General features: G+C 39.0%; 1 protein-coding gene and 1 long non-coding RNA gene across 9 annotated transcripts in view; one reads left to right on the top strand and one right to left on the bottom strand.

The window, feature by feature from the left end:
* The window catches only part of STXBP4 (syntaxin binding protein 4), a 95,185-nt gene extending 84,753 nt beyond the window's left edge, over positions 1-10,432 (top strand). For 6 of the 8 annotated variants that reach the window (XM_087925155.1, XM_087925161.1, XM_026711243.2 and 3 more), the window contains one exon: positions 8,844-10,432. In XM_087925155.1, the coding sequence (XP_087781281.1) occupies positions 8,844-8,958 (115 nt within the window). In that variant the 3' untranslated portion in view covers positions 8,959-10,432. Of the gene's footprint in view, positions 1-6,863; positions 7,201-8,843 lie in introns of those variants that run through there. The other 2 variants (XM_087925154.1, XM_087925156.1) reach the window with 2 other exon arrangements.
* On the bottom strand, positions 4,972-8,954 carry LOC148127060 (uncharacterized). Its single transcript, XR_015741896.1, has 2 exons — positions 8,783-8,954; positions 4,972-5,804 (listed from the first exon to the last, which is right to left on the bottom strand). It is a non-coding gene; the product is annotated as an uncharacterized LOC148127060 (long non-coding RNA).
* Positions 10,433-24,634: the final 14,202 nt, after the last annotated feature.

Here is a 24,634-nt window from a genome sequence, read left to right as displayed (position 1 = left end):
CTCCTGGTACTAAACAATATCAAAATAAACAATAACCAGAACTTCCAATAAGATGACTAGAAAAAAGGAGTTGGCACTTCATTAGATGTCACCCATTAGGTAGTTTTGAGATTTATTCTACCTGAACATTTTTTTTAAGATTAGATCTACAAGTTTAGAGAGAGAGAGTGAGAGTGAGAGGAAGACAGAGAGATAGATTTAACCAAAAGAAAAACCAAATGAGAGGGGTGGCCCTCAGTAAGCAAACTGGATCTCAGTAGATATTCAGACTTCAGAGATTTCTCCTTCACATCCCCTGGAGGACTTCTGCCAAATATGGTAGCAGGAGAAACACTATTTTGAAGCCAGAACATTTTAGGTTGCTTTCTGCCTGCCTCAGCAAAGAGTTAATGACAAGATGAAAGTGCCTTTGTGAGAATATGTCCTCCACAAACTGTTAATTGCTGTCCTCGCTGCTGTGGCAAATAGGATGTATGGACAGGATCTGTGGACAGGCATGAGTCAGCAATCATCTCTCAGAACCAGTCAGTTATCCAGACCACAACCAAAAATTGCTGCTGTGTTACAAAAAGATATCCTTCCCTTAGAAAGAAGGGTTTCAAACGTATTTTTAATCAGATGGTCCCATTCAGGCTTTATTTTAACATGTCTATGTTATATAAAGAAAAAATAGTGGAAGAAGTACATTTCAGTCTGTTCTTTCACTCTTTGGTATTTGAAATAACTGCAGTTATGAAGGTCTTTAATTTATTTCCTACTGTTCTGTTTCTATTGTACAAAATTAGGAACATGTCTTGGTTGTCATGGTAATTATAATTCCCCATATCATTCTAACTTTTAATCTACTGTGCCTGACTCCTTCAGTTTATATTCAGGGCTATTCTCTCAATTGAATTTCAACTGAAGGTGATGGGTTAAATTAGATTTCTTGTTGTAAGGGAAGAGACTAGTAAACGCAATGGTATTATTAGCTCAGCAGATAGCTTGACTCCATAAGTTTGAATAACAATGAATGCAATAAATGCTTTACAAAAATGGCATCTGATTATTTTTAAACTGGAGTAGTAAAATCAACTCTTCTTCGGGTTTGAAATTGACTCATGCTGACCACAGTGGGACAACCATGTTATTTTCTTGACAGTGTTGTTAAGACACCTTCTGGAATGTTCTTTCAGTTTCCCCAAATAAACCTACACTTCTGGAATATGCTGGTGATTCTTATTACAGCCTGACTTATGTTTTTGTTGGAAAAGAACATATTTATGTCTATTAATATAGAAATAAATTCTAAAAAGTATGCAGCATAATTTATTAGGTGTTTTATGAAATACAATGTCATAAAGACATAATCTGAGATGTCAAACTTTTGTATTTAATCTGTCTGTAAATGTTCTCTTAGAACTTTAATCTGCGTTATTATTCTGGCATATAAAATAATATATGATCATAGTCATAGTCATACTTGAGGTATAGGAGACTGCCACAGAGACTGTGAGCTTTCTTGCACAGGATCTCTTAGAATGAGCGGAGACTACAAAGCAGGTAATGATTTGTACAGATTTTATTCAATAAGACAAAAAAACACATCCTTATAGATTTTCCCGTTGGAGTGTTCCCCATTAGTCCAATGCAATATCAGTATGGCTAACTTCATGAAACTGCAACTAAGAGCCACGGTGGCGCAGTAGTTAGAGCGCAGTACTGCAGGCTACTTCTGCTGACAACCAGCTGCCTGCAATTTGGCAGTTCGTTCTCACCGGCTCAAGGCTGACTCATCCTTCCATCCTTCCAAGGTGGGTAAAATGAGGACCCAGATTATTGGGGGCAATAGGCTGACTCTGTAAACCACTTAGAGAGGGCTGTAAAGCACTGTGAAACTGTATATAAGTCTTAATTTTAAAGAAAGAACTTGCCTAATTTTTCTGCTGCACTCACTGAATTGGCATTCTTTCGGTGCATAGCAATTTCCTGCATATTTAATTATAATTCCATTCTGCCCATTTTCTACAATACTATAGTTTAAAGAGGAAAAGCTCATAAAAACTCATATATTTTTCAATCCAATTTTCCCTTACTGTGCCTGTGTGCAGTTGCATGTATAATTATGGAACCAAGCACAGCATATGCATAATTACAAGAAGCATATACTGAATGATAACTGGTTTATAATATTTGTTATTAGCCTGAAAAGTGGAAGAGTTAGATCACTTCAAAAAATGTAGATCAAGTACAGTCACACCTCGGCACTCAACTGCTTCAAAACTCATCAAATTCGGTATTTGACACATTTTGAAGCTGAAATCTTGTACCAGCACTCGTATTTCTCACAATAGTCAACACGCAAGGAAGAACTTGCTAACGCAGGCTGCCTCGTGACTTGCTATTCTGCCTGAAATAGTGGATGACAGGGTAAATCCGCTGGTTTTCTCTGTACCCATCGGTTTTAGTATTCATTGCATCTTCTGGAATGCATGCATTACCAAAAAGTACCAAGATACCACTGTACATTATTTCCAATCCCTCTTCTTCATTCTCAAGGACATGCAGGATAAGGACTGTATCGCTTAAATCAAATGATGATAAATGGTTTTTAAGTTCATTGCTTATGCCTGATACAATCCAGCCGAAGCTTAATTGAAAGTTTGTGCATTCTGTGATGATCATGCTCAATCCTGTTTTTTGCATATATATATGTGTGTGTGTGTGTGTGTGTTTGTGTGTTTTCTGAGGTTTTCGCGGGTATTTGTATGTGGATCTTCGGTTATTCAGGTTTTCTCCCACGTAAAATTGGAAGTATCTAGGCGACATTTCGATGAAGTCTCATTCATCATCTTCAGGCTTGTGTCTTCGGCTTTGTGCTTCTCGGAGTACTTGGTTTTCCAGGTCAATAAAATTGACCTGGAAAACCAAGGCATATACGAAGTCCCCTGTGCATCATGCCCAGCCACATACATTGTGATATCCAATCAGAAAAAAACAGATATCACATCAGAAAACTCAGGAAATTACACCACAAGAACTCAAGAAGTTGCAACACAGCAAACAACCCAGGAAATCACAACACAAGACCAAGGATACCACAGCAATAAAACTCACAAGGTCACCACACAACCGTTACAACACAGGAGGCTAATGGAAAAGAGATCAAAACACAAACAACCCAGGAGATTAAAGCACAAGATCCAGAATATCTCCACAACAAAACTCACAAGGCCATCACACAGCCCATTACACCAACATCAACTCCATCAACCAATCAAGAGGCAACAACACAGCCAACCAGACCAGCACACCAGCCCCCCCGCCACCAGTATTTATAGAGAGACGGCAGCCCCGATCACATACTGCTTGCACTGGCACGAAGCCGAAAGCACCAGCCTGAGGATGGCGAGTGGGACCTCACCGAAACATCGCCAAGATACTCTTAATCTTACACGGGAAAAGACAAGATACTCTTAATCTTACACGGGAAAAGGGTAAGGCATTTAATATAGTGTGAAGCTTCACCTTGCAAAGTTTTGATTCCCATTATTAGAACATATCACACAAAAGGAGGAAAGATATAGAATTATGTGCCCAATTGATGTAGAATATAAACGTGACTTTTCCTTGGTGAAAAACAAAATTTTTGTACACCAAGTATGCTTAACACTGAATGTCCTTAACAGATAAGCTCAAACCATGCAGTGGAGAAAATAGTACTGTAGCTTTATATACTCTACTGAACATATGTACTATATCACAGGCAGATTTTTTTTTGTCCTCCATCAATCAGCAACTCTTACAAAACCCTTACTATTCTTTCAGAGATACTATTGCTCACATCTGTATACACTTTTTAAAAATCACTTCGTCTAAAAAGAAAGCTCCATCTCTTTGATTTATATGGCCGACCACTGTTGGCAGTCCAGAAATGATATTTTGGAACTAACAAGCATTCCTGGAAACACACTTTGAAGTACAGTTTGTATAACCTGTAAATAAGTGAGGTCTTTCTTTGAAGAAAAATAGGGGTTGTGTCTCTTTATCTGATCTCTGCAATGTGTGAGGAGCATGTTTCTCCTCGGGTATGCCAAAGTATTGAGACTCCATCACTTTTTTCCAAAGAATTCCAATGTGTCATGAAATAAGGTTGAAACTCACACAGGTAAGTGGTATCTACCTTCTAGAATCCGTGTGTAGCAGATACATTGTTTATGACGAACAATTTAACATGTTCTTGTCATTAATAAAACCTAAGCATAAAATATTGGATTTCAGAGATAGGATATACATATATATTTTGAAATTTGGCACGTATGTTCCTCTTGGTTTCTACATACTCACTAAGAAAGGATTTTTCAAAATGACCATCAGAGCATTAGTATTTCATATATTATTAACGCACTCTGATGCTCAGGAATTCCCACTTGAAAAGAAATCTGTTCCAAATGCAGAACACAAGCAGAGGAGAGGAGTTTCAGTTTTAGTTTCGCAGCAGCAGCCAGCTTTAATACAGAACAGTTGAGCTAAGCCATGCCCAGGCTCCTTGCTGTCTCCTCCTTGCTCATACAGCAAATACTGTTTCATTTTCCATGTTTCAGTTTCTAAACAGCCCTCAACTATCTCACACACAGACAGGACACTAACCAGATGAATACCGATGGATGCTGGTAGGCAGAGGAACAATTTTTCCCCTTATTTTCCTCCCCAAAAACTAAGCTGATATGGTTGTAATTCTAGGGTCTTTTGTGCCGTATTTTCTAACATTTTTATTTGATGTACAGTAAATTATATTATTTTATGCATGTCTGTCTGAAAATAGATCAGTAAAAGTATTTGGACATAGTCGAAGGGTTGAACTAGCATGTCTGGGGATCCCTGCGATGTTTATCGTGGTCTGGCCTACTTTGAAGGATATAATAGCAGCATCTTGAAGGCTTGTCTATGTTTCCATATTTCCCCTCTTACACTAATGAAATCAAGGAGGCATTATTCTCAGTTCTTTATTATTCTCATGCTTGCTTTGAGTCTGCACCATCCAATTGCTTATCCAACTCCATCATTTATGGTTCTTTTGTACCAAGTTCATTTCTGAATTTACAAATACAGTACATTGCAAAAGGATAGAGGTGGAGAAGGACAGACAGTGGACTAACACAGTGAAAAGGCTACATGGGATACAATTTACAAGCATGATGTTATACACACATTAGAGGAAGAGGATCTGAAAGTTGTTGGAGCCCATAATAGTTCTGTTATTATAAAAGTGAGAGCAAAGCAGACATCTGGGCTTGTTCCCTTTGTCTTTCAGCAGTGCACCTTTGGATTCTGTGTCAGGCAGTCTAGAATTTGCACAAAAGAATTCATGGTCACAAGTCGGACATCAGGACTCAGCAAGCATAAACTAATAATGGAGCATTTTAACCTCTCGGGACATTCCAATAGAAATCTCAGTGAAGCAATTTCAGAACAAGGAAACTTTGCCGGCATAACTGAATATAAGAGGTTTTAGATTATTTCAGAAAGTCTGAACAAAGACAATGGATTTAACACATTATGATTTTTAATTGATAAAATCCTTTTTTAACAGATGCCACCAGATTCTTTTTCCGATTTTTGATTATGAAATCAAAATTCAGGCCCAGAAAAACCCGCTGGGCCTGAATTAAGAGGTATAGGTTCTGACTTGGCCTCGTGCTTCTCAGTAAATGGGCTGTTTCTAATGATTACCATTCCTGAGGTATAAATGATTATTTTGTTCCCAGCTCTGTTTTTCAAAACGTCTGCTTGGAGGAGCTTGACTGACAGGTTGAGTATTCTTGCTAATGAAAAAATGGGCATAACAACATGAAAATGGACTACAGGAATTTAATACAAAGAAAAGATTAGCACAATACTGGCTTTTATGCAATTTCCTACATAGTGAAGCACAGTCAGAAATAAATTGATCCAGCTTCTAGACGGATAATGTTCAGAAAACAAGGCTGAAGTTGATGCAAAACTGGAATTTTCAGGAATTCTGGGCACTTCAAAAATCCTTGTTTCCCCCCTTCCTCGCCCCCAATCTAGTTAAGCCAGCAGCAACCTAAGCAAAACTCCAAAATGCCAATTTATACCAACTAAATTCTGAAATTTCTGAACTTCCTTGATTATCTAGTCACTTTCAGAATATATTTTGCCAAAATATTGTTACCAATACTTTATCAAACAGCTTTTTTCATCCTTCCTTTTTGCATCTTTAGTTTCCTTTATCATTGTTTTTTTAAAATCTGGCTCCATGTCCTTGACATTATTTGATCCTGCTTATCCCCTGCTATACATCTATTCAATTTTTCATTGATTCCTTATTTCTGTGTAATAGGCCATATTCTGAAGCAAAGGTAGGTCGGATCAGAGCAAGACAAATCCTGTTGTGTTTTTTTTCCCATATCCTATAATTGTTTAAGAATCAAGAAAAACTACTATTCTGCATTGCCCTGTTGGATCACTGAACTTTCCTTAGCAAAACAGTGGAAGTGGAAGTAATTTATTTCTTACCAGCTTCTCCATTGAGTTTCCTTATGGAAAGCTGGCAGGGAGTATCAAAAACTTTTCTTCCTTCAACCCTTCCTTCTTTCTCACTGTTCTTCTTTTCTTCCTTCCTCCACCCCTCCTTCCCATACTCATTCCCTTTCACCCTTTATTTCCTCTCTCTCTCCCTTTCTCTCACTTCCTGTCTCTTTGTTCCTCCCTCTCTTCCATCCTTCTTTGCTTCCTTTCTTTCCTCCCTCCCTTCTCTCCTCCCATCCTCTCTCTCTCTCTCTCTCTCCCTCTTTCCTTACCTCTTTTCCTCACTGTGTCTCCCTTGTCCTCATTCACTTCTTCCCTCCTTCCTTCCCTAGAATTCCTTCCTGGTTCCCCATTTTGCTTTGGAAAAGCTTACAGGGAGAAAGTCAGTGGGGAAGCCAGCAGGAAGTTGCAAGTCCAAGGCAAGCAGGCTGCTAAGTGACTGCTTCCGGATGGCAGAGGAAATCAAGGGTTTACGGGTCAGGAATGGTAGACAGGAGTGCGCGAGCAGTGCCTTGTGGGTTGGGAAGAGAGTGTGGGTGTGCAGTAGAGGCGGCATGTTATTTGGGGAGCAAGCATAGGTTGGGAAAGGTGTCCCAGGAGGCACAAGAAGTACTGTGTGGATTGGGAATGGCGTATGGGGTGCAGGGTAGGTTAAGAAGGGTTCGAGGAGGTTATGGAGGTCACCTAGGGCACCAGCACAGGTTAGGAAAAATGTATGGGGGTAGGAAGAGTATGAGTGGTGCCATGCCAGTTAGGAATGGCAGACTGGGCGGGGGGGGGGGTTGCATGGGCTCTGAAAGCAATCTAGTGAAGAAAACTTGTGGAAAAAGAATTAAGATAAACTTCAGAAAAAGGATTCCTTCCCAGATAAGCAGGTGCAGGGTTTAGAGTAGAATATGTGAAGAAATAGAGGATAAAGAGAACAATTTTCAGTGCCTTAAGAAGTAACCATTTTTATTCTTTCAGAGCTTTTTCTGATTACTTCCATTTTAAGATGGATTTTATCAATGTATTCACTAACAGAAGGCTGAAAAAAGCAAGAATGATAAGAATACTGCATACAATATTGTATGAAAGGAAGAGAAGCAGAGAGCCATACAGAAAGCAACCACGGTGTCCTTGTCAGCTCTATACAATAAAAGCCAAGACCAGCAACACCCTATTTATAATTGTGAGAAAAGAAAATGTTTACATGCACAGTTGCAGGAATGAAAAGGAGAGAAAATTGAAAAAAGCTTACCTGACTTTAAGCCAATTAAAAAAACAAAAAAGTTTTATTTTCTTCGTATGTCTTCGTATGTTAGATGTGATGAAAGAGTGGTTTGAAAAGATAGAAAGATATGGAAAAGTGCGATAGTGAATGGTGTTGGTATAAAGTAGATTTAGTTTCCCTTTTCTGATCTTCTGCCTAAATTGATCAAATTTAGATAGAAAATCAGAGAACATCTCAATCAATTGGATTAGGAAAGTATAAATTCATTGATACATGTGGGACTTGCCCAAAAAGATTGCAGTATGTCATTCTCTTTTTCAGAATGCCAACCAGACGCCGTGACATTTCTGCATATGTATTTTGTGTGATTGGTGCCAATTGGCTACATAAGGATTTATAAATAATGAATTCACTATTAGTTTTCAATATTCTTATGGCTGGGAAGAGTAAATGGGAGTTACCAGTAAATGCTTGTGTTCACTAACAGGTAGATTCTAGCCTAAATCTAACTTAGAATCATGGGCTAGGAGGAATGTCTTAGGCAAACACTGAGAGAGAGGCTAACATATTATTTTATTTCTTTGAGGAGCAAAGTGAGTTTCATTTCTATTTATTGGAGTAAAATATAAAACTTAAAACATTCAAATAACCATTCATAAAAATAAATTGATATTTATGAATAAATCGCATGTTAGATAATACTTGGGAAAAATTCTAAGGTTATACTTTCAGTGTGGGAAGTTCTGAAATGTTATCTTTGATGGGAAAGATGCTTCTATGACAGCTGATCCTTTTTCAACTGAACTACTCAAATATCTTTTTGTCTAACTAATATCTGCATGGCTATTCCTCCATAAATGATTTTGCTTTTTAAAACAAACCTGAATTGTATATTTCTCAATATTGAAATACCGTACATGTTCTTCTTCACTTTTTAACTGAATCATTACTCAGTAAATCTTATCTCCCTGCATCAAGGAACTTCACTGTTAGTTTTTCACAATTTTAGGGTAGCTTTTTTCAAAACATCTGGCATACCTTATTGGTGGGTAAGTTTTGAAGCTGATCTCTGAATAATTGTTGTTGGTTTGTTTTCTAGCCATGTGACACAAACAACATCCTGGATCCATCCTGTCACTAATGTACTTGCCTTGTCATGCTTGGAAGGGAACGACGATGATAGTTTCAGAGAACTTCCAGATCCACAAATCTGAGACCATAGATGAAAGACAACCTGCTTTCAACAGTTTATTCATCAACAGAAATAAATTAAAGCTTAGTTATTGTTTCTGTATAGCAGATCTTCAGGATAAACAATTGCCCTCACAAGATCAGTTTCGTATTCCAAGAGCTTAATTTTAATATTGTTTTATGTCCTTCTCATTACAAATTCATATTCCTTGCAAATCAACTATGAATAACTTCTTGCATTCCTGATAATTACTGCTGGTAAAAGATGGTATCTGGCCCAAGAGCTGAATTGTTTCCTATTGTATGTTATTCAATAGTGCTGAGTCCCTCAAGCTAGTTTGGGGGTTATAGAAAGGTAACAAAAACAGGTGTTGATTTTAGGGTTTGGTTTGGTGACTTTGAGTCAATGTTGATCATTATGACACTTTGGACAAGTCACTGAAGTGGGGGCGGAGGTTGCAAGATTTTGGAAGTGGTTCACTCTTGCCTTCTTCCTAGGGCTGAGAGAGAATGACCCAAAGTCACCTAGCTGGCATTGTGCCTAAGGCAAGACTAAAATTCACAGTCTCTAGATTTCTAGCCTGGTGCCTTCACAACTTCATTAGATTGGCTCTCCAGTTATTTACTTAGCGATTGAATTTTTACTGGAGGGGGGGGGTTGTCGCTTAAAAATATACTTCCTAAGATATCTTTGAGGAAATTCCAGTGGAAATTCAACACTATTTGTTCTCCTAGATCTGGAAATATCACCCTAGCCATTCTTTATACCTGGTAGAGCAAGCTGTACCTCACCAAAGCTTATGGCATTTAATAAAATGTATTAGTCAGCAAAGATGCTACCAGACTCTTTCTGACACTTTGTCACCATAGACTAGCATGGCTGTCTTCTTAATGTCTCTTCGAAATTAATGACGGATCTGTTGTGCAATTCTTTAGTCCCATACGTTTTCAAACAGTTAACAATACATAAGCATAAGTAATTAGCAGAGCAGTTTTATCTTATGCTCAGCCATAGTAACATTTCAGCAATCTGGAGATGTTTGGGTTTTTTTAAAAACCTATTAATAGCTCTTCAGAAGTAGGTTGCTATGTCCAGTGTATTTCTTTATCCTAGCATCATATTGCTGGTCAGATAAGTTCCAGTCACTTCACATTTTTTGCTGACGTGTCATGAAAGCTGATTATTTTCTGTTTAAAAGCAAAATATTTTCCAGCCTTGACTTATTTTCTTTTATAAGTTACAACCTGTATTTCATTATATGTTGTAGTGCAAATGGAATATGTAGTCTTAAGATATAGTGCCTTAGCTGTTTGTAAGCATTAGTAATGTTCTTAATAGTTTTTATAACAAAATTACCCTAATTTTTAACTTTTTTATTTCCCATAAGCCTTCCCAATTTTTCACCTTTTCTCTTTGCACACAGTTATAATAGGCTAATGTACTGTCATTGCATTCAGTCTTACAATAATAGATGAATAAAATATTTCTTTCAAGGTTTCAAAGTTTGAAGTATTTAATCTTCTCAAAGCTGTGACTAGGAATCATAAGAGCTAGAAATTTTACTATAGCAGATTATAGTAACTTGCTAGCTGTGGACTAAGGGGTATATTCCAAAACACATGCTTAACAAGCCAAAGTCAGTCAAAAGTAATTTATAAATTGGGGGATTTATCTGTTCCCAAAGTACACAATAGTTGCATTCGAAAGGCAGTATTTAGCAGGTTCTGACCAGTTTTGGAGAACCAGTAGCGGACATTTTGACTAGTTCAAAGAACTGGCAAATACCACCTCTGACTGGAGATTTTACAGTATCCTTCCCCTGCCACGCCCACCACATCACACCCACAGGACCGGTAGTAAAAAAATTTGAATCCCACCACTGTTGCATCCCCTTTGTCCTGTGTATCACTGGTCCCAACTTTTCTGCCACTAGGGACTGATTTCAGAAGAAAAATTGTCTTCTATGGACCAAGGGCTGAGGGGAATGATTTTGCGTACAACCAAGATCCTGCACATGTGCAGATGAAGTTTCATTCGCCTGCCACATGTGCAGAATGGTTCCTAACAGACCACAGGCCAGTTCGCAACCTGGGGGTTGAGGACTCCTGCTGTATATCAGTCAATTGTTTCATGAAGTGTCTGACTTATGAGAGCAGTAAATCAATTTACATATTGTAATGAAAGCCTGTGGCAAGGGAAACATTTCTGAAATAACTTTGCCAAATAAAATTAGGTAGAAATCCAAGATACAACTTAGGGAAGATCCTTATTACTGACTTAGTACTTTTTTTGTGGTCATCATAGCTTAGAAAGCCATCCCGCCTAAGTACAGCTCCTACAAGCTGGCATCTCCTATGATCATCTTAATGTTCCCCTTTGCAACAGCTGGCTTCTCTTCCTTGCCTTGACTATAGTTGTTACCAGGAAACCCTGTTGCCAGAGATTGTTGGACTCTTGAACTCTACCAGTTAAAATCACCTGTTTTGTGGTCAAAGTGATGGGAGTTGTAGTACTACACAGATCTAGGAGACTACAATTTCCCTCTTAATGTTTAGGGTGAGGCAATGCTGGTAATGTTTATTTCTATTATTATCATCCTAGATATTTCATATACATTGCAGTTCATAAAACAGCCCTTTCTTCTGTCATTTATATAGATATGTGTTTTGTGCTGTGGCACTTACATAATTGATATATTTCAATCATTATGGGGGGGGGCACTTAATTTGTAACCCATTTGTAATTACAAGAATGATGAAATTGACATGTAAATGATCAAGAAGGAATTACCATAAGTTCCCAACTTGGTATTCTGACATTTGACCAGTAACATTGGCTTGAAAGCCAAAAACAAACTCCCATGAAAACTGTCAGTGAACTTAATGTCTTTATTTTTATTTAAATAACTCTTCATGATGAATCCCCATTTCAGTTTCTCCAGTATTTGTCCTGATTTATGATTGCCTTTGGCAGATGAAGGTAGATTTTAAAACACAGAGCGTTTAAAACTTACCACTCCCTAGAAAATCAGTTCCATTAGTCAGTCGCTCTTATGTTCGAAAGCTTTTCCTGATTTTCAACTGAAACCTTCCTTTATTCCTTTATTTAGACTCTGTGAAAAGTGTAACTTTTCTCCGTGGGACTGACAACTCTTCAAACTGACAGCACAATTAACCCAGCCAACCCCCCCTTTACCCATTCAGATCTCCTTAGCAGTGATTCTGGCAGCATACAATAACATTGAATCAAGGCTGTATGTCAGCCACAAACCATGATATACCATAAGGCCCTTCAAGCAGGTGGCAAGAGAGTGCTGCCAGGGCAAACTAGGCATGGTTTGGGCACTGTAGCCAATCTGTGCTTGGAATTGGGTATTTATGTTGTCAGGTATCAGTAGTGAAGTATATAACAAAGATACTTCCTTTTTTATCCATTCTTTTTCTCCAACACCTTTTTCTTGCGGAACTAACTGGGCAAAAATAGGACAACTGTATTTTGGAGTTTCCCATGATAAGTATAACTTGCACATTTATCGCTATGCAAGACAGGGTCTATTTAGGGATAAGCTTATTCTCTTCATGTTAGTTGAATGAATCAACTAATTTCATTGTTGGTATCCCATAGGCTTCATCTCTTCCCCCAATTGTGATTAAGTGTGTTATGAGATCAGGGTCATCGTTGGTATCAAGTTTCTCTTCAGAAAGCATCCCCCACCACCACCATCCCACATAACATTTAATTTCAATACCATCACTGAGGGAGATGGGGAGGTTTAGAAACACAAGATATAAGTAAATAAATAAAATTTATCTTTACCTCAGGTTTTTTTTCATCAAAGGAAAAACTTCAGTTGTTGGCTGAAACGAAATCCTAATGATGACTTTTCCTCTCCAGAGTGAAAACTCCAGCTTCAGAAACAGCAATCTGAAATATTCTATGGCCCTGCTGGAAACAGCAAATACACAGTGGAGTTCAACAGAAAATACACAGTGGAGTTTCCAGATATGTAGTAACTGATATTAAGAGGCCAGGAAACAATGATGTATTTCATGGAAAGTTAATGCTTCTTTCTCATATTTAGTTTTTGAAGAAAAAAAAAGTGTTTCCTGTCTCCAGATTTCATTATTGCTTATGTTTCATCAAGTCTATATCAACTCTTATTGACCAGATGGGTAAATCATCTCCAGGATGAGCCAAGCTTTAGTTTGGCTTGAAATTTGCACATGACTACTTCATGATCACTTCCACAGTCAACCCTTGAAATCATTGGATTGACAGCAACTGATAAGTTGTTTTGCTTCATTTCTCTTTCCTAGAGTATTCCATCCAATTACCTTTTTATCTCTGCTATTCTCAATTTTGGGTTTCCATCTTCAACCGTACAGTGGTCCTCTTGGTCCCTGTGTTCTTCACTCAGTCCTCCCAGTAATACAGAAATATGCACTGCCATGAGACTTCATTATAGTTCTCTTAAGTCCTGAAAGATCCTATTGTTTTTTATTCGAGACAACTCTGCTACAGACTTCATCATCACTGATTATTTTAATTATCCTTATCCTTCCTTAAGAAGATCAGTTGATTAAACAGATGTCACCTGACATATACTGCAGAATACAGGTAATGCCTTAGTTTCTAGGCATGAACCAGGTCTGAGTTCATGGTGGAAAGGATTGCTACAGAGCCATTGGGTCTTTTACTGAGAGAGATTAATTCAAGTTTGTCGTGCAATCTCCATTAGGAGTTGTGTATAGGAATATGTAAGGTGTAGTCTCTTCTCCAAGTTAAAAAGTGGCAATATTCATAGCCATGTAATTTCCTCTCCTATACCTTAGTGTTTCCATCGCATGTCCACATCGGAAGAAAGAAAGTCCACTAGGGAATATTTGCAATATTCCCCCTCCATCTTTTGCTATTTTCTTCAGTTATTAGCACTTACATCAGGGAGAAGAGGGCAGAAGAATTCCAAAACCTGACAGACCAGTATAACAAAAGAACCAAAAGCTGAGGTGTCAAAAGCACAAGTACATCCCAAATAATTGCTTTGGTTGGGAGAGACTGTCACACAAGGGGCACTGACATGCATGTGTCACAATGCAAGTTCAGCAAAGCTTTATCACAAGTCTATATCCCTGTTCAACTCGTCTCCTTCCACCTTGAATGGCCACCAACCATGCAAAAAGGTCTAGTGACAAACAGGAAAAGCAAACTCCTTGCTTTTTGCATCCCTCAGGATAAACACCATGAATGATTAGAAAATCTCAGCCAGCACACAAACTGTTATAGAAAGGATATGCTGTCCACACTAGCAATTTATAATATCATCCAGCCATTCTATAGGATGTCACTAAGGACAATAAACTTTATATTGCCACAGTGATGTTTGGGTGTCATTATAAATTAATAATGTTGAAATAACCAAAAAGTGCAACACTTGGGGTAACAGATTAGGCACTCCATTCTTTTAAGACTATGAGCTAATGGAAGGATTTAACACATTCAGAACTGGTTTAACACATCCATGAACTTCATAACTCCATAGTTTCTCCTGGAACCAATACAGAAACAGCAGTTTGTTGCCATTTTCTGTCTTTCCTCCAACTTATCAATCTAATTCATAGCACAGCTCCTAGAAACCCCAGGGCCAAAGAAAAGACGGGGTCGTCCTCCCCACCTATTATTTTCATGGAGAAGCTAATCTGGAGAAAACACCCTGTTCTCATTCATTTTCTTTAAGATTTTTTGTTGTTAGTTGCAAAGTCGTGTCCAACCCATTGCAACCCCATGGACAATGTTCCTCCTGGCCTTCCTGTCCTCTACCATCCCCCGGAGTCCATTTAAGCTCACACCAACTGCTTCATCCAGCCACCTCATTCTCTGTCGTCCCCTTCTTCTATTGCTCTCAATCTTTCCCAGCATTAGTCTCTTCTCCAGTGATTCCTTCCTTCTCATTAGGTGGCCAAAGTATTTGAGTTTCATCTTCAGGATCTGGCCTTCTGAAGAGCAGTCAGGGTTGATCTCCTCTAGGACTGACCAGTTTGATCGACGTGCAGCTCAAGGGGACTCACAGGAGTCTTCTCCAGCACCATAGTTCCAAGGCCTCAATTATTTGGCGCTCAGCCTTTCTTATGGTCAAACTTTCACAGCCATACATTGCAACTGGGAAAACCATAGCCTTGACAGATATCTACAAAAGAAAAGCAGACATTCATAGCCACTTGTAGTTTTTCCCATTAGTTCGTCTGTGCAACCAAAAGCAATCCATCCTTACTATAGACACGTGTTGCAGAATTTGATGTCTGAGCAAGAGAGATAATTCAGATATTCTATAAAAATACACAAGCATGGGAACACACTGTGCAGAAATGACAGATGATGTGAAATAGATCTTGAGATACTGGGATTTCCACTGTTCACTGCAAAGACTAGCTTTTAAAGATACTTTTTTCTAGGTCATACTACATTTGTGTAATGTTATTTTTATTGGGACTTGTGCCAGCAGTTGCTTGTTCTTTATTTTGTTCTTGGATGAACTATTTGGTTTTTCTTGTTAAAGCCTTTGTAAGCCTGGCCATTTTAATTTGTTGTGAAAATATATGTTTTTTTAAAAAATTCACCTATTGGAAAAAAAAACTTCTTTTTTTTTTATTGGGGGGGGGCGTTGTCTGTTTGTTTTCGCAGTTTAGAAAGAAGGAAGAAATCCATTAGAATGTCTTCTCTCAAATTCACCTCGAGGGCTCAACTATTCTAGGTAGCCTAATGCAGTGTTTGGCATATTTCCAAAGGATCATAAGGCTTCAGTGAAACCAAAAGATAAAGCAGCCACATTCAATTATTATTTTTGGGGAGGGGGGAACAAATAATTTTTCAGGTAAATATTCTCACCCTTGTGAAGTTGTGTAAATAGCATCTGTGTAATGGCTTCATCCGCTTGACACTAAGAACCTCCTCAAACTCTCACTGACATGCCTTTAATATCACCAGCAGCTGTCAAAAACTTACCTTTAAAACCTCCATCAAATAAATGCTATAACTTTTAACACAAAGGCATTTCCACAAATCTCAAAAGGCACCTTCCATCATACAATGAACTTTTGCAGATAAAAAAAAAAAAGGGTGGGAGGGAGGTTGCACGGAACTGAGTTGTGTTGCAGCCAGTAAAGCACTTGAGAACTTCAGCATTTCATTAGGTAAGAAAGATTTAAATTAAACTCCTACAGAGCCATTTACAAATGCATCCTTGGCAGCTTCAGATTGCAATCTGAGACTATCACACCAGAGGGTTCTTATCAGTAGGAGAATTCAAAAAATCACAAGAGGCAATGAATCTTTTTTACATATATCACTTTTGCGTGAAGCATATTAGCTAAACTCAATTAATTATACCCCACTCTAAATTCAATTTGCAATTCTAATAGAATTGCACACTTCACACACACTTCACACACTTATAAACCTTTACCTTCTTTCTCCATTTCTTTAGATAGCTTTCAGAGAGAGATAAATTCATCACCAACCAGAGAGGAAGAAATCTAATAATTCCTAATATTCTTGGCTTTGCCACCCACCAATCAACAATGTTGACAAAGAGGCGTTTTGCGCAAGGACATAGCACATGTGCCACATTGGTTTAAAGGCTTATTATCCAAAAGCTGCTCTCACAGATGTGCCAACACAGCTAAAGCAAGATACACAGAGACATTCTCCAACGAACATGACACAACTTGCTGTTTACTTGCTGTTTCATTTAAGAATTCAAGGTGGTTAACACATTGTTCCCTCATATTTTCCCCCATAATCAGTCACCCTTTCAATTTGGCTGAAGTGTGAAACAGTGCCTGGTCCATTTAATGGCTGAGGGTGGACTAGTGGTTGGATTTCCCTGGTGCCTATTCAACACTTTAACCATTTCACCAAACTGGATCGACATGACATTGTATGACATTAGCTAGTTGATTAAGGAAGTGCCCAGAGACTTAAAACATATACCAATTAAAATAGAAGCAGAATTAAAGCAGGTAAGCCAAGTATTGATAGTTATGAATACATGAAATGGATACATATAAGGAAAAAAAAACAGGACAGGGACGGTAGGCACATTGATGCGCTTATGCACACAAAGTATATTATACTCTGTGGTCATAATCTCATCATCTAAGTGGGTTTTTTGGGCTGTGGGCTTAACCACATTGGTAGCCAGAACTGGCTCGTGCTCATGATTCATTAATCATTTAACCGTACAATCAAAGAGCAAATTTATTTAGCCAACTAAAGATAATTTTCTTCAAGTTAAATCCACTGAGACGTCTTATGGGACTTAATAAAAGGATTGGGTCTACTTAGCCAACTTTTAAATTACTGCCACATGCAATAACCACCGCAGCTCTGTAGAAAATAATGGAAGAAACATTTTGCACAGGGAAAACTACATGGTAGATGAGAGTGTTAAATAAATTCTCCACAGCTTCTTCTATAATATATTCCCTTAGAGCCACTCCAGTGATTCGAATAATTTAACAACCGGTTCTCTGCCCTAATGATTTCTTCCAACAACCAGTTCACCAAACTGCTCAGGAAGTTAACAATCAGTTCTCCCAAAGTGGTGCAAACTAGCTGAATCCCACCACTTATCCACTCTCTCCCAATCTCCCAAAGACACTTTCATGGGGAAGGAGAAGATTTAGACTGCAGACCAAGATTGATACTAAAAATAAAACCATCTGCTTTCAAAACAGAGCAGTGAGGGGGACTATGACTCTACAACCCTCCATAACATCCCATTATCTTAAGTGGAAGCCTTGGAGCATCTGTTGGGAACCAATGATCCTGCAGGTACTGCTAACTGAAATCCCCAGCATCTTTCTCGGCTAACCATGTTGGTGGAACTAGAAACATTGCCCTAGACCAATGATAGTGTACCTATGTCATGTGTGTCAAAAACGACACACGATGTTTAGGATGTTACTCCAGCATTCACCAACACCTGACAACTATTTTCAAAAGCTCATCCTGTTCTTAGCAATAGCTATTAGACTTGTATACTGCCCCATAGCCCTCTCTAGGCGATTTACAATATAAGCATTATTTGCATATCGCCCCCAACAATCTGGGTCTTCATTTTACCACCCTGGGAAGGATGGAAGGCTGAGTCAACCTTGAGCCGGTCAGGACTGAATTCCTGGCTGAGGGCAGAGTTGCCTTCAATACTGCATTCTAACCACTGCATCACCAGAGTTTGTGATTCTTGCACAATTTTCAGAGACTGTGGAAGCCACATGACAATAGGGTGCCGATCTTGCATGCCCTCAGGACCTTCTGTAAGTAGCACAAGAAAACTGTACAGCCTCCAGAGCCTCTGAAAATCAGGTGAAAAGAGGGCGTGTTTTGCATTGTTTTCAGAGGCTTCTGGAGCTGTGGAAGAGCATTGTCTTAAACCAATTCAAAAACAAAGGCTTGTGCAACCCAGACCAGTCTTGAATAGGCTTCAAAGGCCTGTCAACAGAAAGAAAACCCCACCAAAAGTTAAGAAAGTATGCAGGAGATCCTGGGGAATGGGATTTTAGAGAGGCTACAGTTGAGACTCATTTGTTAAAATAACATTTACAGTATTCACAAAATACTGGGTCTAGGCTTTGGGCCTAGTGTGTCACTCCTAGGTTTTCTCAGTGCCTTCTTTTCAAATGCTTGTTTTTAAAAGCTGCAGATTGTGCGGAGTGCATCTCAGACAATTTCTTTACATCCCACAAAATAGTCACGTGTCACTTGTAAAAAGAAAATCAGGTTTGTCTTGCATTCAATAGGAAATATAATTTATAGGGTAAAACTATAGGGTATTTTGTGAATATGGAATCTTCAGCGCTGCTGCTAAGTATCAGTCACTGTTCAGGGTAGCCTAGTTGGGGGATATGGAAAGATAGAGAATTGTTTTATCTTTTGTTGGTGGGGGAGTGAAATGTCAGCAGAGTCAAGTGAGGCAATTTTATTTTATTTTTTGACGCACCAAGCCCAAAGCTTAGACCTAGGCTGATGGCACAGCAGTTCCAGCAAACATCTATTCAAAACCTCAGGAGTATTTTGGCAAAAAAGGCCCACAGTTGATTGCAAAAGAAAAGGGTAAAAGATTAACCGGCACAGCAACACACAAGTTCTCTTTGGCCACTGCATCAAGTTGGAGGATACGTTGTGCAGAAATGGATAAACTAACATTGGAATTAAAAAATAAGGATGAATCGGAATATTATAAAGTATGGGAAAAGTTTTGCTACTGGTCGGGGAAAAGGAAGGACTTAAAACTTAAACTAAAATAAGATAAGGATGTTAAAATAACAGACTAGGGGTACAGAGAACTGTTGATATATCATGTAAATATGTATTATTTGCCATCTGAAATAGCTATGTATGATAACTAGGTGTGTCAGGATGATTACACCACATTCACTGATTTTAAATGTTTTCTTTCTGTTTAATAAAAATAAAACAAAAAAGTTGGAGGATACATTTGGGGCCCCAGGAATGGCTCTGTGTTGAATGTCTGTTTGCAGGAGATGCTGAGCATAGCAATGCATTCAGTCACCAGCAGAGTGGGTTGAGAAGCCATCATTATCAGCTCCTGGAGCATTCATGGGGCTTAGCTGCATTAAGCAAGGACATTCATGCCGTCATGGCTATAAATAACCTCCCGCATTGAGGATATATGGGAACACGGCTCAGTGTTCAACCATCAGGAAAAAAATATTCACTCCTCTGTTTTCTCAGTGGCTCCTTTTCAAATGCTTGCTTTAAAAAAAAAAATCGCAGATTGTGCAGAGCGCATCTCAGACAATTTCTTTATAACTCACAAAATAGTCACATTTCACTTATTTAAAAAAACCAGGTTTGTCTTGCATTCAAATAGGAGGTATAATTGATAGGGTAAAGTGCAGCTTATTTTGTGAGTACTGTAAATGTTATTAATCTTAACAATTGACATTTGAACAACTCTTTATAGCGCTGGCCAACCAAAACTCTGGCTTGAATACATTTCACAACTATTATCTGTCCATGCGAGAGGAGATTAAATTATGAATCCCTTGCAAGTTGCGTTTCTTCTTACAAAATGCTCATCCAACACAGCTCACTTGCCCTGGCTCCAAGACAGCCAATTTACTGCATCCTCACAATGGAGCCTCCCAGTGGTGGAATTCAAAAAAATTTACTACTGGTTCTGTGGCCATGGCTTAGTGGGCATGGCTTGATGGGCAGGGCAGAGGAAGGATACTGCAAATTTCCATTGCCACCTCACTCCTGGGGGAAGGTTACCACCGGTTCTCCAAACTACTCAAAATTTCCACTACTGGTTCTCCAGAACTGGTCAGAACCTGCTGAATGTCACCTCTGGAGCCTTCCAATACATGCTAGTTTTCTGAGCTGAATCAAGGTGAACAGTGATCTTTTCATGGGAAACAGAAGGGACCCTCCCTTGTTGTAGAGAGAAGCCTCCAGAGATCAGTGACCTGCTGGATTTTATTTATTCAATGTCTACAGCCACCCATCTCAATCAATGACTCTAGGTGGCTTACAATTCCGAAACTACAAAAACAAAATAAACATTTTAAAATAAAAACATCCAAAATAAATATACACAGCTACTGAGATAACTAGCCAGCTAACAGTAAAGCTAAGAAACGGAGCTCTTAACACTTTCAGCTTCCCAGGTTCAGTAACACAGTCAGGTTTTTAAAGCCTTACAAAAGGCCAACATGGTTGGGGCCATTCTAATCTTGGAGGCAAAGATCTTCCACAGAGCAGGGTCTCCTGTAGAAAAGGCCCATCTTCTAGTCCCCTCCAGCCAGCAATCTTTGGCTGCTGGGATCAGCAGCATGCCCAATCTACTAGATCAAACTGGATGGGTACAGACTCTTGGAAAAAGATAGTCCCCCAGGTAACCGTCCCAAGCCACACAGGGCTTTAAAGGTGACAACCAGCACCTTGAATGGTACCCAGAAACATACCAGCAACCAATGCAGCTCATTCAATAGTAGTGTTGCACCTACCATATATCTGGCACCATTTATTACCCGTGTAACCACATTCTATACTGTAGAAGTTACCAAATGCTCTTCAGAGGCAGCCCAATGCAGTCCACTGTAGGATCATCCCTTCCATCAGGTCCAAGCTCTGTAACTCTGTGATCATTTCTGCTTGGGTAGCTAGAGAGACAGGACCTTTCCTGACAATCCTCTGAAAAATTCTTGTTTGTTCTCCCTATTCCATCTCTCAGTAAGATATTAAAAACTACCACACCACACTCAGATATACCACACTTCACTAAGATATAAACCATACTTTAAAGACTACAGTGGCTGAGTTCATACATCACGTATGTACATCATACATCATCAAGATTATGGCTCTGTGTGATGTAAAATACAACTGGCCAGTATTTGCCCAATAAGAGTGTTGGAGATCCACATCCAATTCTAGCCAGTCTTTGCTGAAGAGATGTAGGAACTAACATGTGGGCTATAGCGTCTTTAAGAAGAAATGATTATATTCCTCATTAAACAATCAGGCTACATGGCTACTGTTCTGCAGGACCTTACAGAGAAAAATTCTCAAATTTTTTTGAGGAAGATATATAGATCTGGATAGCAACTGCAAGCCAATCATCACTGGTGTTCTGTTGCAGACACAAACATAGTTGCTAAGGAGTTAAGCAGATAATAGTAGACAAAATTGAAAACCAAAGTCTGTGCAAAGAGAGCTTTTGTCTGAATAATTCTGTTCAAGTAGCAATAGAGTGGTCCAAATTCATTCCAAGAGTCAGAGCGCCAAGTCAGGGAATCAGTTAGTCCTATAATCAAGGGTTCAGTAGTTAAGTAGACACAAGAACAAGAGTCACAAACTCAAAACTGAAATGATTCCCACAAAGACTGAAAGCAAAGCAGCTATATAAATCTGTCTGCAGGCAGCTGGCTGCAATTATTCATTTCTTGCCCTTTGTCTAACAAGGAGCCTAATTGAAGAGTGCTGCTCTGCTCACTGCTGCATGTGTCTAGAACCTGTGCTCAGGAGGTCATGCCTCATTGATGCTCCAGCTGAACAGGAAATGCCTGTGATTGATCAGCCTCAAATGAATAATGGCTTAATGATTCCTGAGGCTGACAATCCTGAAGCTGACAATCCAAGGTTCAGCTGGAGCACAAAGTCAGAGTCAGATGCTGAATGGTGGCTCACAATACCTGATACAGGTAGTCCTCCGCTTACAATAGTTCCTTTGGTGACCATCTGAAGTTACAACAGCCCTGAAAAAAGTGACTTATGACCATTTTTCACACTTATGACCATTGCAGGATCCCTGTGGTCACATGAACAAAGCTCAGGTGCTTAACTGACTCATATCTATGACGGTTGTAGCCCCTTGGGTCATGTGATCACCTTCCGTGAGAAGCAAAGTCCACGGGGAAATGAGATTCACTTAACAACCGTGTTACTAACTTAACAACTGCAGTGATTCACTTAACCACAGGCAAGGAAGGTCATAAAATGGGGCAAAACTCACTTAACAAATGTTTCACTTAGGAACAGAAATTTTGTGGTTGTGGGTTGTAGACTACCTGTATTGAAATGGCTGCCCCGATTTGTCTCTTGAAAGATACTAGGTTTTAATCCTAAATAGCTGAAGGTCAGATTGTCCCAAAGGAAATCAGTTCCTTTTTATTTATTTTTTAAAATGCATTCATCAAATCATGGATAATCACATTTACCAAATTCTGAATGTATATTAATTCCCTTATAACATGGTTCCTTTGAAAGGAAAATTTGACTGTAGTCAGTCACAAAACTACTTACCAGGAAACAAATGGGTTAAGCTGCTCTCTATTGCACCCCTGGGGCATTCTTTAGCACTTTAGGCTTACGTTTATCTATTTTTTTGGATCCCCAGAAACATTTTTGGAAATAAAGAGGATGCCAGAGGCTGTCATTTTAGGCTGTAACATCCCAGCTTATTTTAATTTTTTTTTTTAATGAAGTGAGGAATATGCCAAGAGAAGTGTAGGCAAACACACTGAGGTCCTCCTCATGATCCAAGGCTTTTTATGTATTTTATCTGAAGCAGAAATGAGATTAATAGTGAAAATAATAGTTTAATTTTTTCCATAGCAGCAAAAAATCAAAAGAACTGGTGTTGAGAAAATTTCTTTTGGCTGGCTTGACCAGAAAATGCAGACTAGAAACAAGGCAGAAGTACTTATCTATATTTATAGTAGACGTGTGAACATTGATTTAATTTGAATTAGGAATGATTCTCTGTAGACAATCATGATCAGAATAAATCTACAGCAAAGCATTTAAGGAAGAATAAAATGGAAACCGGAGACAGGCTGACATTTTCCTGTTGCGATATAAAACAAACTAACTAGAAAGCAGAGGAAAAAATAGCAACCAATCAGACAAAACCATTATCCCCTCCTTGAGAGTTGCAAGGCATATTGCAAGGGTCTCCAGACTTGGCAACTTTAAGACTTGTGGACTTCTACTCCCAGAATTCCCCAGGCAGCATGTCTGGCTGAGGAATTCTGGAAATTGAAGCCCTCAAGTGGACTGGCTGAGGAATTCTGGGAGTTGAAGTCCACAAGTCTTAAAGTTGCCAAGTTTGGAGACCCCTGGTCTATACTATGAAGTGCCCTAACTCATCAGTCACGGGGAGGCCAAATTGGCTGAACATTGGTCACAGAAGGAGCAGGAAGGAATTTCACACTCCCACATCTTCAGAGACTGTTGAGACTACTGTAACCAGCTGCTTCAAACCTCACTTTGCTTTCCTCTATCCCAGGGGTGTCAAACCCACGGCCCCAGGCCCGATGCATCACGTTCTGGCCACACCCACACCCAGTTTAGCAAAGCGGGAAAAAGTTGTGATATGTCACATGACACTGTGAGTTTGACATCCCTGCTCTAATTTATTATTTTATATTATAATTATTAACTGTACATTTACTGAGTGTTTTTATTTGTTCTGGTCTCTGGTCTATGATTGTAATAAATTAAATTGATTGAAACATCCCTGCTCTGTCCAATCTATTAATTCAAGGTAGTGGACAAGGGAACTGCCATATCTTTCATAATATATATCGGGCTACAAAACTGTAGGCACTTTATAAATGAATTATAGTAGCACAGGGAACAATAATAAAACTCAAATGTGTCCTACAAGCAGCCTAGCTTTCCACTTTGTGTATGAACATCTGGAATGAATTATCTAAATTCCATTTCCTCTTTTTAGGAAAGACGGAGGGCGGGGGACTCAAACATCTTTAATACAAATCAGCTAAACAGTCCTGTACAAAGCAGCAAAATTATTCTGGCTGGGCCTACCCTCTTGATTGTTTTTCTTTATAAGTGTTGCAGATGAAGTTATTTACACATATAAAGAAACTGATATATTATAGGAAGTTGGACACTTGAACTGTCACTGGAGCTCTAAAGTAGTTGCCAATACCCATTATGCTTACACTCTTAAGTGGATGGAAGCTGCCATTTGAAAGGACCTCTAATGCCCTGGAAGAATGTTATGATAGGCATTCTGGTCTGGAACATTGTGGGAAATTCCCACGTCCAGCCAACGCTTCAAAGGGTCCCAGAAAAGCAGTGGCAGGGTAGGGACTGAGAGAGTATCGGGTTGCATTTTGTCAAGGGCATCTTCAGCATAGAAGCCCATC

The sequence above is a fragment of the Pseudonaja textilis genome, chromosome 2 (assembly GCF_049901715.1).
Source record: "Pseudonaja textilis isolate UNSWEBS1 chromosome 2, rPseTex1.2, whole genome shotgun sequence".
Taxonomy (NCBI): domain Eukaryota; kingdom Metazoa; phylum Chordata; class Lepidosauria; order Squamata; family Elapidae; genus Pseudonaja; species Pseudonaja textilis.
This window is presented reverse-complemented; position numbering and strand designations above follow the sequence as displayed.